The 13,915-nt window shown below is 34.9% G+C and overlaps 1 protein-coding gene and 1 long non-coding RNA gene across 2 annotated transcripts; both read left to right on the top strand.

Moving 5' to 3' along the window:
- Positions 1 to 1,898: 1,898 nt before the first annotated feature.
- On the top strand, positions 1,899 to 6,031 carry LOC146888392 (uncharacterized). The gene is made up of 4 exons (XR_014992981.1): positions 1,899 to 2,355; positions 2,458 to 2,535; positions 2,670 to 2,740; positions 5,845 to 6,031. It is a non-coding gene; the product is annotated as an uncharacterized LOC146888392 (long non-coding RNA).
- Positions 6,032 to 8,702: 2,671 nt separating this feature from the next.
- Positions 8,703 to 13,093, top strand: SOG1 (NAC (No Apical Meristem) domain transcriptional regulator superfamily protein). Its single transcript, XM_028059126.2, has 6 exons — positions 8,703 to 8,889; positions 9,664 to 9,805; positions 10,947 to 11,133; positions 11,213 to 11,703; positions 12,293 to 12,670; positions 12,749 to 13,093. Exons 1-6 carry the CDS (start codon positions 8,882 to 8,884, stop codon positions 12,800 to 12,802), a joined length of 1,260 nt encoding a protein of 419 aa, XP_027914927.1. The 5' UTR covers positions 8,703 to 8,881; the 3' UTR covers positions 12,803 to 13,093.
- The last annotated feature ends 822 nt before the right edge of the window (positions 13,094 to 13,915 follow it).

Below are 13,915 nucleotides of genomic sequence, written 5' to 3'. Positions count from 1 at the left end.
GAGCTCTTGGATGATCTTTATTACTGAGACAATCCAACTTATTAGTTGGCTCATAATATTTGAACGCATCTTTCATATTTTGTTAAACTAATGTTGAAAGAATCACTACAAGAAAACAATAAATTACTGATGGGGATTTACCAACGAAATTATCTGTCAATATTTGTGATTTATCAATGGATTTAAAGATGGATATGTCCATCGGTAATGGTAGAGGAGAACACTTCCAACGAAATTATCCATCGGTAATTAAAGATGGCAAATAAACTTGTCTCGTGGGTATTGCCCGAACCCGTCCTCGTTTTGACAGGGAATCCCCGCATTGACTAGGTATGGTTATGAGTATGAGTATGGGTATGGGGAATCCCTAACTTTTTCAATTGGGTATGGGGATGAACATATCTATCTCGTCCCCATACCCGCCATAATACCCGTCTCCGTTTAAATTATTAAAATATTCACAATTAATTAAGTAACCTTATATATATATATATATATATATATATATATATATATATATATATATATATATATATATATATATATATATATATATATATATATATATATATATATATATATTACTATCCACTTTCTTTCTTTTACTTGTTCTAATGGTTTGGTTTGTCATGAAATTCATTCGCATCTCCAATATATTTTTCATTTTTACCATAACCTTTATGCAATTATGCTCAAATGATGTATGTCAATTAAATATATTTTATTGAATATTTTTATTTTTTTTTAATAAATTTATATACTGTATAATTTCCTTTCACATGAGAATGTTTAACAGTCTCAATTTAGGTGTTTGATAGCATAAACCTTTCATTTACTAGGTAATATAGAAAATTTATCTTCTTTACTCTATTATTACTAATTTTTGTTTCATTTTGAAGAACTCTTTTGTTTCGCTAAAATAATTTTCGTTATTTCTCAACCATTGATTTTTGAAAATTTTTCTTAGATCTTTAAGGTATTTTTCATTTTATCATAGTCTTAATTATACATTTGTTTTCCTTTTTGTGATTTCATTCAATAGTCTCTCAAGTTGTTTCTAAGACACATATTTGATAATGTTTTAATATTTTTATTTGTTGTTCATTTTATCATTTAGAATACTATTTTGATATATTTTATATAATTATTTTTTTATTTTCTAACTCATTATCAATCATACTGTAATTTTGTTACTATAATTGTATAAATACATTTTATTTACTATAATATAAAAATTTAATGTAATTGCCATGAATTTCTTTTTATCACCATACAAAATCTATGTTAAAATTTTATTATGATTAGTTTAATATTTGATTTTCGCATGTTTTTTATCAAATGATGTATTATAACTTTTATTAGTGTATAAAAAAGAGATTCATTAAAATTTAAAATATTGAAGTAAACAAACATTTTTAAAATATATTTTAATCTGAATATTTGTTTTCCTTTTATATATTTTAAAAAAATATTTTTAAATTTTATCAACTAAATTCCATTAGTGTTTGCAAATTTAATAAATGTTTTGATTTTCATGAAATTTTATTTGATATTCTAATTTGAGATTATACAATTGTAATTTCTTTCTAAATATTTGATATTGAAGAAACAACCCTCTTCCTATACTGAATATTTGATAATATTATATTTCCTTTACTGTAATTTTTTATTATTTTATAAAAATTAATTAATATGGAAATAGAAAGAAAATAGGTACGGGTATGGGTACGAAAATATACTCGTTACCCGGTGGGGATGGGGATGAGAATGGGACAAAAGTTTGATACCCATTGAATTTGGGTATGGGGATGTTGATGATTTCTTTTATGGGAATGAGTATGGGATAACAAAACTCGTCCCGCCCCCGCCCCATTGCCATCCCTACTAGTAATTTCAAAATTGAGAACGTTACCGACAAATGCTTTTGTCCATAAATCAGCAGAATGAAATTAACTAAAATTTCAGAATCCCTCTCCTCTTTCTCCCTCAAATTGCGTCCTCCTCCAAAACCCACAACAATTGCCCCTATCTCCTCCAAAATCCATAACGATTGTCATTGCAACAAAATGGTCATTTGTGAGCTCTTCATCCTGTCGTGACGTTGCCCACCCTATTGTGACCCCGCAGTGAAGTTCCCCACCATGTCGTGACACTACCCACGAAAATTCACCACCCATTTTTTGAATTGTGGTACAAATGTTGTGAGATGCCATCATTCATCCATCACAAGTTTCTGGCAACGTTGTCGGCGTCACTCGTGGTGTCTTTGGCAACGTAGCCTCTTTCTCCCCCACAACATGTTCTCCTTCCTTTCTCAAGAAGCAACCAATTCTAATTTGGTCAATTATAACTAAGGTTCAAGAAGCATCCAATTTTGTTCGTTTGTTTCATTTTATTGGTTCTAATTTTTTGAATTGTGCCTTTTTTTTGAAATAATTGATTTTCTTTGAGTTGAAGGCAGAATATATTCCTGGGTGGATTCGGTGCATTCAGATGCATATAAAGTCTTTGCTGGAATGAATAAAGGAGTCCAAGGTAGTGGAAGACAATTGATTTTACCCTATTATGTCCTATAATTGATTTTACTGAGTGGGCTGGGACATATATATGCATTAATATCAATTGATAAACATTATTGGATGACTATTTTTTTTTTGTCAATGGGGTAGTGTTTTAGGTGTTTTTGAGTAGGCTTGTTGATTGGTGGTAAGGGTTCTCCGCTAAAGCCTTGAATGTAAAGGTGAGTTGCTTTTACTATTTGATTTTGATTTTTGATCTCTATTTTATGCTTTGAATCAGTTGTTCCCATGATTTAAGATAATTAAGCAATTTCAACCTTGTGAAGTACATGTGAAAACTGTTTGAGTTCGGTTTTAAAGTATTCATGATCTTGCATTTTTTTATGATATACACAATAATTCATAACTCATGTCACATAGCTTGTACACCTTTTAAAGTGTTTTACATTTATTTTATATAATGATTTTGTCAAACACTTAATTAGGTAAACCAAGTGAGCTAATCGTGTTCAGTGAACTAGTTTGCTCTTGGTTAAGACCCACGAAATTTAATTAATTAAATAATTAATTAATTAATAAATGCGGGTGGGAAGAGCATTTATGACAATAAATTCTGATTGGTATGACGTGGTAAAGTACTAGCTCAAATGGTTGAGAGTACTTTAATTGTGTGAGAGCACTTGGGTTGAAGTTCTAAGTATGCCAATTGTGTGTTATTCGATTATCATTGTTTAAATAATTTGATTGTGCATGTCAATTAAGAATATAATATTTGAATTACATTAGTTGGCATTAAATATGAAGTGGTTGAATGATTGGGCATTGATTTGGAAATTTCATGGTTGTGGGTTCAAGCCTTAGGGAACTTAAATTAAACTTTATTTTTGTTAAACTGAGTTTTTGGCTTGAATATGAAAGGGTGGAGAAAATCCTAGTGTAGTGGACAGCCAAGGGTGGCTAGAAAAGCAGACCATAAGTAATCATGAATAGAAATTATGTGCCTTTTTATGATATTTTCGTTTTAGTGTAATTATGGGTAATTAACACACCATTAATTGTGTTTGGTGTTGTGTGAGGAAGCATAAGAGCAAATTGGTGAAAGTGCTAAGAAGACTTTTGTTGCCTTAAAGAAGAACTTTGGATTTCTCAAGGAAAATAGCAAGGAAACCAAGTTAGGGGAGCTGGACTCTGATTTCTTTATTTGTTCACATAAGTACATGAAAAGCATGACAATTTGAATATATGATTACTGTTTCATCTGTGATTTTCTGATTTCTGGAAATTTTCCTGAAACCGCCTGGTGGGCTATACATAGCCGCCAGGCGGCTCATACCATTTCGTGCATTTTTGGGTTCCTAGAGGAGGAACCGCCTGGCCGGGACTGTGCCGCCAAGCGACACATAGCATTTCAGTCACTTTTTCTGGGTTGTATGCAGCGCCTGGCGGTAGAGAGTAGACCGCCAGGCGACGCGAGCAAAATGGCTCGAAATTGATGTTTCCTGTGATCTTGGTTGTTTTTGATCGGGGGAAACTAAGTTTAATCGGTAAAGGGTGTTTTAATGTTAAATGGTGATTTATTTCACATCAAAGGGCGGGTGATTGAATGAAACAGTGAAGTAAGACTTTTACGGTTGGAAAATCGGGAATTTGTGGTTTAAGGAAGGTTCATGGGGTAATTGTGATAGGAAAAAGGTTAATAACGTGAAGGAATGTGAGTCTTTATGATGATGAGTAATTTCAAGTGAGAACGGGATGAAAATCTCTAAGATGGGAGGGTGAGAGTTGCAAGGGAAGGTGTCTAGGAGAATCTGGGTCTGAGGAAATTAAGGTAATACAAATTATTATTAAGAAATGTTATTAAATTGAGACCTAGGGGGATTGATGTGCGAGTTATACTAGGAAGAATTGGAATAGTTTAATAGTGCTGAAGGAAATTGATAATAATTGGTCTATGGTAGAGGTCGGGATTAGTATCGTAAATTGGTATAAGTTTTATGACTATATTTAGCCAGTGAAGGATGTTCTTGATGTATATGGGACTAATTGACATTAGACAAACCTTGGATGTGTTAATAACAAGTAAGGAAAAAATGGTGTGGTACTATTTTGGAGAAATTATTAGGGATCATGTTGTTAAAAGTAAGTGTAATTACTTTGGGTTGTAGCAGCAGGAAGAAGTGGTAGTAAGAGTAAGTAGTTTTGCATCTTGGGTCTACGATGAAGCATATTACTTGTTGTTAGTTAACTTGGAGGGTGTGCAAGATCTAGAGGGTGAAATCTGGTATTGAGTTAATTTCTGATATTCAAAGTAGGAAATTGGATAGTAATTTAGCCACTGGGAAAGTGATTATACTATATTAGTGGAAGGCAGCGTGAGATTTGATGCTAGGAGTGAAGAGTCAAATCTGTGAAGGAATACTCAGAAACCAGAAATGTGTCAGTTCTGATACAGCGCCTGGCGGTGGTTACAGACCGCCAGGCGATTGCGACAACGTTAGTGAGATCTGGACGAATTCTGCCTAGCGGTGAAGAGGGTATCGCTAGGCGGTTACAGTGGAAACGGTGCGTTCGTATAGGGGATGCGCTTGGCGGTGTGAATTGTTCCGCCAGGCGGTGTTTACAATTATTGGAAATTTTAAGGCACTTAGCGCTTGGCGGTACGTGTCCCCCGCTAGGCGATTTGGCGGCTGTAAGTCCTAGTTGTTGGACTTTGTAGGCATGATCTACGAGACTTTTGGTGATGCTTCAAAGGTAAGATTGCTAGGTTCCTTGAGTTGAGTTCGGAACGTATCCTTTGAGTTGAGCTCGGGATAGGGGTTAAGCACGTAGCATTCCTCGAGTTGAGCTCGGAATGGCGGATGAACACGAGGAACCCTTGAGTTGAGCTCGGGTTGGCGAGTGTTGCCGGTGTGAGTGTGCTGCTTGTGGCCAATACAAATGGGTCCAGATAGATTGCCCTCCTCAGCAAATAGCTGACGAGTTTGGTAGTCTTGGGACGTTACGAACTATGTTCATATTTGGGAACTCCACCTGGCGTTACAGTGTATGATCTGTAGTAATGGTTTCTCGCACGTGCTCTATCGGTTGTGGCCGATAGGTTTGGCAGCAAATTACCTTGGGGTAATCACTAAAAGAGGTAGAACACGAATGATCTGGTTGTGGCCAAGTGGTACAGAATAGAGTGAAAGACTTTATTTTGGGTCTTTGTATGAAATATATATGTGACTACCTATATGTATATCAATATGATTATATGTTGATTTTATTAAGCTCATCCTATCTGCTTGTGTTTGGCGATGATCGTGTGCGCGGTACACGTGAGCAGAGGATGTTGGTGCAGGTGGTGCTGGTGATGCTTAGACTCGGAGCGAGGATAGCATGGGAGTCTTTTTACTTTTTATGTTTTGAAAATAAAATTGTAAACTCTCATGAGACATTTTGGTTATTATTTCAGCTTTATAAACTTTGGTTTTGGAATTTTATTTGGCAGTAATAAAGTTTTAAATTTCCTGCGTTTTTTTGGGAAATGAGGAATTATAATAAATATGACTTGTTATTTATTCGATTTTATTTTACTTTATTAATTCTGTAATATCATGGTAGGATGTTACACAAGCTCCATTTAATCCTTTTTTACTCCTCTTTTGATTCCATTTAGCTCTATCAATAAAAGTCACACAAATTAGTCACTATAATCCAATAAGAAAGACCTAAACCAAGCTATTTGAATGACTAGTTTTACTAAAAATCTAAAACTACTATTAGAACTAAATTCTAATTAACTAAGACTCTAAGTGAATAACACTACTTCAATGTAGTTAAACTATAATGATGTTAACTGTAAGGCCCACTTATATCTGAACCCTAATGTTTAAGGGCTGCCCCAAATCAGTTGGGCCTAGGGCTGGCCCATAGGGAGCCAAAGACCCTAAACTTGCCCTAACACCCTCATTCACTGCACTTTCAGAAAAAGCAGCCTCCTTCTATTAGAACAGCAACGCTTCTCTACTAGGGTTTAAAGCTCACTCGTACTCAAGTTAGCTCAACCAGTTTTGACTCCATGTAAGTTGATTCTCAGCTCATACTAGTTCCTTTCTAAGTCTTATTTTTTGTACTTCCGCTAGAGGTTCACTATGGTAACCTCGCCTTCTTTCTGTGCCGCTGTTCCAGTTCGTAAATCTGCTCATGGAGCTGTTGGGTTCATTGGCTTAAGGGTCAAAGTCTGTTATTAGCCTCTTTCCAGGTACGAGAAGTTAGGGCTTACTGGTTTAATTTGATTTTTGCTTGTCTTGCTATTGTTTCACGATTCTTGGGCTTGTGTGCTACTGTGAATGTATAGGATGCCTGGTTATGCTGCTTAGATATGTATGTATGGTTGTTGTAGGGAGAACAGTGCGCGAGATCTGATGTTTTCGCACAAGTGAGCCTGTCTCGCCTAGGCGAGACTAGTAGAAACAAGCCCAGGTTCGAACTTGAGCTCTCGTTCAGGCGGAGAGCTCTCGTTTTGAGTGAGGTACTATCTCGCTCAAGCGAGAGGGGCTCTCCAAAGCGAGAACGCGTGGGAGCTTGAGGCATGTCACTGTAGTTGTAGCCTAGGCGAGGAACCTCACCTTTGGGCGAGGGGTGGCCTCGCTCAAGCAAAGAGGGCTCGCCTAAGCGAGAACTCGTAAGTCTTGCAAGGCTCTCTGTTGGCAGTCTTGCCTAAGTGAGTACCTGTAGCTTGAGCGAAAGATCTCTTTCGCCTAAGTGAGAGTCCTTGGCTTGAGCGAGACTGGTGCGGGAATTTGCTCCATGGTTGTTCTTTTCATGTTTTTGGTTGTTAATTGTAAGCTTGGTTTGGGTTATCCTATTTAAAGTATGAAGTATACGAAGATGCATATAAGATCTGTTTGTATGCGCTGGAATGATGATTTTGACATGATCTTGGCACGTGACCTGTATGAGATGGTTGGTTATGAAAGTGTCATGGAATTGGCATGAGAAATGATTCTATATTGATTGATGGAACATGATGTTGGTATGGTTAGGACGTAATCCCACGATAGTTTCGTGGTGGTGCCTCATTGGTCAGGGTGTAATTCCATGAATCTCTAGCTGAGATCTCATGGTGGTGCCTCAGTTGGTCAGGACATAATTCCATGACCCCTGTTAGTGGGAGTTCATGGTGGTGTCTCATTTATATAATTTAGTAAGGATTCAAGGTAATGATTTCATCCTAACATTCTAAAGAGTTAGTCTTACGTAGAGCATAGTTACTCTAGTAAACACTGTAATAATTAGCTCAGTAGAGCAGGCCACCTCAAGTGCAAACATCCGCTGCATCCGACTAATTATATGTATCCAGATGAGTCATGTCTTAAGTCTTAGTGTATTGTTTGCAAGTCATAATATGATTGGTTGACGCGTGTATCTTGGACTATGAAGTTGTAAGTAACTGTATGATAAATCATGTTTTACTCTAGCTTACCCTTTGCTTGTTTGATTGTTATATGTTTGGTCTGCTCTCTTTGTGATGATCATCAATTTATTGATGTGAGCAGATGCAAGAACTCCTTTTGGTCAACAGGAAAACGGTGATTCCGCTGCATAGCCTCTCTGGGTTGGATTCCAACTTTCTTTTAGGGCCATGGCCCATGTATCGTCTTGCTTTTGCACTTTATTTTGTATAGTGTCGACCCCTTACACTATTTTGGTTACTGGCATCGTGGTGTGCCTAAATTTCTATCCTAGTTTCTTTTGTAATGTTTATATTCCATGTCTTGGCTTTGTATATTATTCTGTGTGACATTTCATTTAATTCAGTTTATCTATTAAATGTGTTACATATTTACTAGACTAACTTCCCTAATGAAATTAGGCTACCAATACTAATTCACCAAACTAAAGTCCTAATTACTATTTTAAAATAAAATATTATTTAATTATTTATTTTGTTAGATAAATAAATAAAATATTTTTTATTGTTAAAAGATAAAATTATTCTATTAAAAATAACACCAAATCTAAACACATCCGGTTGACTTAGACTAAGATTGCCTCCAAATACATAGTGATTGCATAGTGATATGAAAAGTCAGTCAACAAAAACAACTTGGAGAGACACTACTTTAATGATGATTATTGTCCTTATTTTTTGTATTAATTTAATTTAATATTTTAAGACAATTCGCATTCACATATGACAGTACGGAACTTTCAAATTTTAAAGACACATATAAAATTCTACGAAAAAGAAACTTTGATGAAGATAGGAAAAACTATTAAATCACTCTTTATATGGTTTATTTCCTCTTAAATTACGCGGTCTCAGACTCTTGGAAAGCAGAAAAAAGATTTTGAACTGAATCATCCACCCCTCTCCCATGGCTGGGTAAGTAACCTTTCTCTTGCTTATCATGTTCGATTATTGGTTTCTGCTTTTCATTAGGATCTTCCTTTTGGAACATCACAGTACAAACTCTTTTTGGAGCAATGTTGGCTCTTTTGATAGAACCCCATTATTATGATCTAAATAGGGTTACTTAGTATCATATGAAAAATTATTTCTTTTTTTGTGTTCTGGTTGTGTTGCTTCATCTCTGTGGTTCTCCTCGTTCTATGATGGGTAAAGGAGTGTAAGTTCGTACATGGGGTTGGTTTTATGCGAAAAATCAAAGCTTTTTTGTGTAATGGTGGAGTTTCTGGTTGGTGGGTTTGTCTCTCCATAGTTTAGTCTTCTATAATCGATGGAAAATTGGAAGGTCTTACATGAGGTTATGTGAAGAAAGATTTTTTTTTTTTCGTATTCTGGTTGATTTTCAGTGTTGGGTTCATCCCTAACTACCGTGGTAATAGTTCTAAGATTGAAAGGCAAACGAAAGATCATGAAACCCATTAAAAGTTTATCTTTCTTTTTGGGTTTTCTTTACCTTTTTGATTTCGACCTTATTATTTGATTTAACTTCACCAAATTGGAATAAAGAGATCATCAACTAGTATTTGCTTGTTTGTTGTAAGCTTAAAAGGAAATAGCAGTCCACTGCATAGTATGTGTCGAGTTCTGATATTAATTAAATGCTTAAATCCACAGAATGGCCTTATGCAGTTTTTGCTTTCACAGCCAAATAATAGACTTTTTGTCTTCATAATGCCCTTGGTTATGCAGACCGTCATGGTTGGTTGACAAAAGTAGAATTGCGACCAAAATAAAATGTGCATCAGGAACGTGTGATCCTGGAAAGATTATATGGAGCAGCAATCCTACAAAGCCTTGCCCAAATTGTCAACATGATATTGACAACAGTGATGTATGTGCAGTTTATTTTTTAAAATTTAACTGTTTATTTCCTGATTTCATATCATCAGTAGCTCGGTACATTTTCTTTTGTCAGACATTGCATTTATTTATGTGGACTCCATTTTTCGTGTTCATTTTCAACCTCCCTTTAGTGTACTTTTATATACTTTAGCATGAATAAGGATTTTTAATCATATTTATGCAAGTTTTGTTTGTATTTTGTAGTGATTCAGTAAGATCGGTTTAAATATTTTTATGTAACAAAAATGGAGTGGCTCTGCACTTATTCCCATGTTGAGGCTTCCATGAATAGTAACTACGTGAGATTGGAGTTGCTGTTTTAACTGAACTGAATATAAATTTAAATGGGAAAGAATTTGAGTTTTAACTTATTACAGGGAATAGAAATAGCAACTTATGTTCCATGTTAATTTCATTAGGAGTAAGTAACATTCATGTTCTATTTTATCAGATAAAGTACAAGTTCTTTGCCCTTACTTTCAGTTTCAAACTATTGCAGCATAAGTCTATTAATTTTGGGTACGAGATATGCTTATTTGCTGCTATTTCATCTTTTTTGTGTTGAATATCATTTGGTTGGACGTAAAAGTGCTCAATGTACTTATTCTACACTAAAGTGGTCAAGGTTATCATGCAAAAAAATCATGGGTTATGATTGAGTGTATGAAACCAACATCTCTGAGGATTGAAATAGGGCAATATATCAGGTCAATATTGAGCATACAATGAGTGATTGACAGCTTGAAACCTACATTGGAAGATTGAAAATAGAACATTTGAATGACTATAAAGGATGCTTTTTGTGGTGCTTAGTTGGTTTCTTTACATTTAGTAGCATGTAATGAAATGTGGTAATGTTATCTATACTTCCGTGGGTTGAGTTGGGTTGGAATTTCCTAACTCACAAACTAAGTCCTAAACGATCTTTGTTACTAGAGTATTTTCCTTTTGTTCTTTTCACTTTTCATGCCACATATTTGAATTCCTAGAAAGATGTCGTAAAATTTGATTTAGCATTTAAAAGTTAAAACATAAAAACATAACGAGGTTCATCGCTTAATCCTATGGTGCAAGTCTAACAATTGAGTATGAATGCTTTGACATTTGAATTTTTCTTTTACTTGTGATAGGTAGCACAAGAGTGGCCTGGCTTACCAAAAGGTGTCAAATTTGATCCATCTGATCAGGAGATAATCTGGCACTTGCTTGCAAAAGTGGGGGTAGAAGGTTCCATACCTCATCCTTTCATTGATGAATTTATTACTAGTCTTGAAGAAGATGATGGGATTTGCTATACTCATCCTAAAAATTTACCTGGTTGGTATTGCGAATTTTCCAAATTTTGAATTCTAAATTATTTTTCAATCAATATAATAAGCTATGATGAAAATTTTAGGTATTAAGAAAGATGGAAGTGCTTCCTTCTTTTTTCATAGAGCAATCAAGGCTTATAACACTGGCAACCGAAAGCGTCGAAAGATAGCAAGTCAAGATTTTGGTGATGCCCGCTGGCACAAGACTGGAAAGACTAAACCAGTTGTCTTGGATGGGGCTCGAAAAGGCTGGAAAAAGATTATGGTTCTGTATGAAAATAATATAGGAGGAGGAAAAGTTGAAAAAACTAATTGGGTTATGCATGAATATCACCTAGGAGCAAAAGAAGATGAAAATGATGGGGAGTACATTTTCTCTAAAGTGTTTTACCAGCAACAAGTGAAATTAGGTGATAAAGATGACCAAGATGTTACTGAAGCAACTGAATCAACAGAAGCAACAATTGTGAAGGTGGTTCCAAACACTCCCAAATTGGTGACACTTGATCCTCCTAGCAGCAAAAGGCATTGTGCAGATCTGGACCATGTACAAGAAACACATAACAGTCTACAGGTAACACCTTCAACCATATTCTCTTGTTATCAAATATTAGTTACGTATTAATATTTTGCCATGAACATTATTATTATTGTTTGTTTTGCTTATGTTATCTGTAAAGGACATGTATAAAGTAATAAGATGATGAATGTACCATTTTAAAATGTAGGTAGATATTTGTCCTCGGTAGAAGTTTTTTACATTTACAAAGTTTAATATTTGTTTTCCTGTTAGTGACCAAATAGGTCATATAGCATGGTAGTGCTCTGGTATCATGTTGAGAATAGGGAAATTGAGAAAGAATATAATTGTCATGATTATAAAACTATGTAGTTGATCTTATATAATCAAGATTATTAACAACATTTTTTTTATTTATTTTCATATTATATCTTTGTTATTAGGGGATATTAAATCTCCTCTCTTTATTGTATTGATTATTTTTTCTCAACATAAATAAAGCATACGTGCAGACTCAAAATGACACATTCCAAAGCTGTGACTCAAAGTATATGTATTGATGTAGTTTAGTGAAATTGTGAAATACCACTGGCTGAAATTGATTATTCCTTTCCGTTTGTGTTCTGCTTCGTTCATTCCAAAGCTGTCTGAGATGGATTGCTTACATGAAATTGAAGATGATTGCCAAGAACTTGCAACTGAATCTCAAAGTGATGAAGGGGTGGAAAATAAAGAAAGTAATGCTGAGGAAGGCCAGAAATGGTGGGACAGCGAGTCACAGAATATGTTGAGTTCGCAACAACTGGTTGAAGCTCTGACTTTGTGTGACGATATCCTCTACAGCCAGTCTCCCAGTAGAGATGGAAAACATGAAGATCATAATGGCCAGCCTGGTCTTGGTGTTTATGCTGATCTAGGACCAGAATGTCTGAAGAAGGATATTGAAGAGTGTCAACGTCTTGTCCTTGATCCTTCAAATATAGTGAATGATAACCCTGCAGAGATTCGACTAAGTCAGCTGGTACTTTCGTGTTCCCAAATATTGCGTGAAATTGAAATAATTTTAATGTCATTCTAATGCGTTTTCTTGTTTTTGTAGGAATTTAGTTCACAGGACAGCTTTATTTCCTGGGGATACAAGGCTGTGAACTAATTTAGTTCTTCACCTCGGCTTGGGAAATACTTTTTGTAACTACTTTTTGTTGTGTCCTACCTTAATTTTGGGCTAAAACTTTTCCCATTTTCGCCGAAGGGTTAAACTCAATTGTTAATCGTTGTGTGATTGGACTGTAATGAAAGACAATTAACTTTATTGCTTGATACTTTGATCAACTGGTGCTGTAATTGTACCTTGTTTTGGCTTGTTGGAGTTATTGTAAGAAATAATAACTCATGTTCCAGGATATAATGATCCAAGACTTTATGCACGCTGTTAACCATTAAATATGTTAGAAAGTATATTATTGATTGTCACAAATTCAAGACATTTGAGTTTTGCATCGTAGTAAACATCCACCCAAGGACATGCAACTTGAATATGCTAAAAAAAGTGTTAGAAAGGTAGCCTAATCGACTCTAGAAACTTGTCACCTTCAAACTACTGTAGCAGAGTTGATGATGCTACACAAGTTATAAATGAATGCGAGGGATAATTGCATTGAACACCCTTTGAGTTAATTTTTAAAGATGTTCTGTGTGTTATGGTTCGAAATAAGAGTAATATTAATATTTTCTGTTTAAAATTAACAGTAGTTAAAGGAAGGCTATGCTAATTTTTTAAGACAAGCAGAGTAAGTAAATAAATGTTAATAAGTCAGTAAGTTCTTACAATTCGTATAGGGTCTATAGAGCTAATAATATTGCTACTAAGAATTTTAAGTTTCTATAAACCTGTTTTAGGAACGTAGTAGTAGTGACAAAAGTTAGTGTATCAAGGACTTATTTTCACGATCAAAGAGAAAATTTGGTTAAACAGATTTCATACAAGCTGTAAGCTGTGTTTATCAACTCTCTTAATGAATTTATTTCAGAAGTCTAAAGTTGGCTAGCTCTACCTTTGACTGCACACACTCACTAAATTATGGGGCAAATTGAAATACAAAATATCTTATTTCAGAAACTGAAGTTCTGAACAACCAGATCCTACACATTTAGTTCTGACTTCCATCACCACAAGAAAATTAACCTGCTAATTATTCCTATTTTTAACTCTACCGACTTCCAAGTATTACAATTTATCATAATAAACTAAAATAGTTTTTGGACA

Source organism: Vigna unguiculata, chromosome 2 (assembly GCF_037176805.1).
Source record: "Vigna unguiculata cultivar grain cowpea cultivar isolate G323 ecotype 2 chromosome 2, ASM3717680v1, whole genome shotgun sequence".
Classification (NCBI taxonomy): domain Eukaryota; kingdom Viridiplantae; phylum Streptophyta; class Magnoliopsida; order Fabales; family Fabaceae; genus Vigna; species Vigna unguiculata.
Note: the sequence above shows the minus strand (reverse complement) of the source record. Positions and strands in the feature narration are given on the sequence as shown.

What these genes read in the sequence shown, in the direction of transcription:
- SOG1 (XM_028059126.2), top strand. An exon ending in ATGATATTGACAACAGTGAT is followed by an intron (nt 9,806 to 10,946) that starts GTATGTGCAGTT and finishes TACTTGTGATAG; the next exon opens with GTAGCACAAGAGTGGCCTGG. An exon ending in AAACACATAACAGTCTACAG is followed by an intron (nt 11,704 to 12,292) that starts GTAACACCTTCA and finishes TTCATTCCAAAG; the next exon opens with CTGTCTGAGATGGATTGCTT.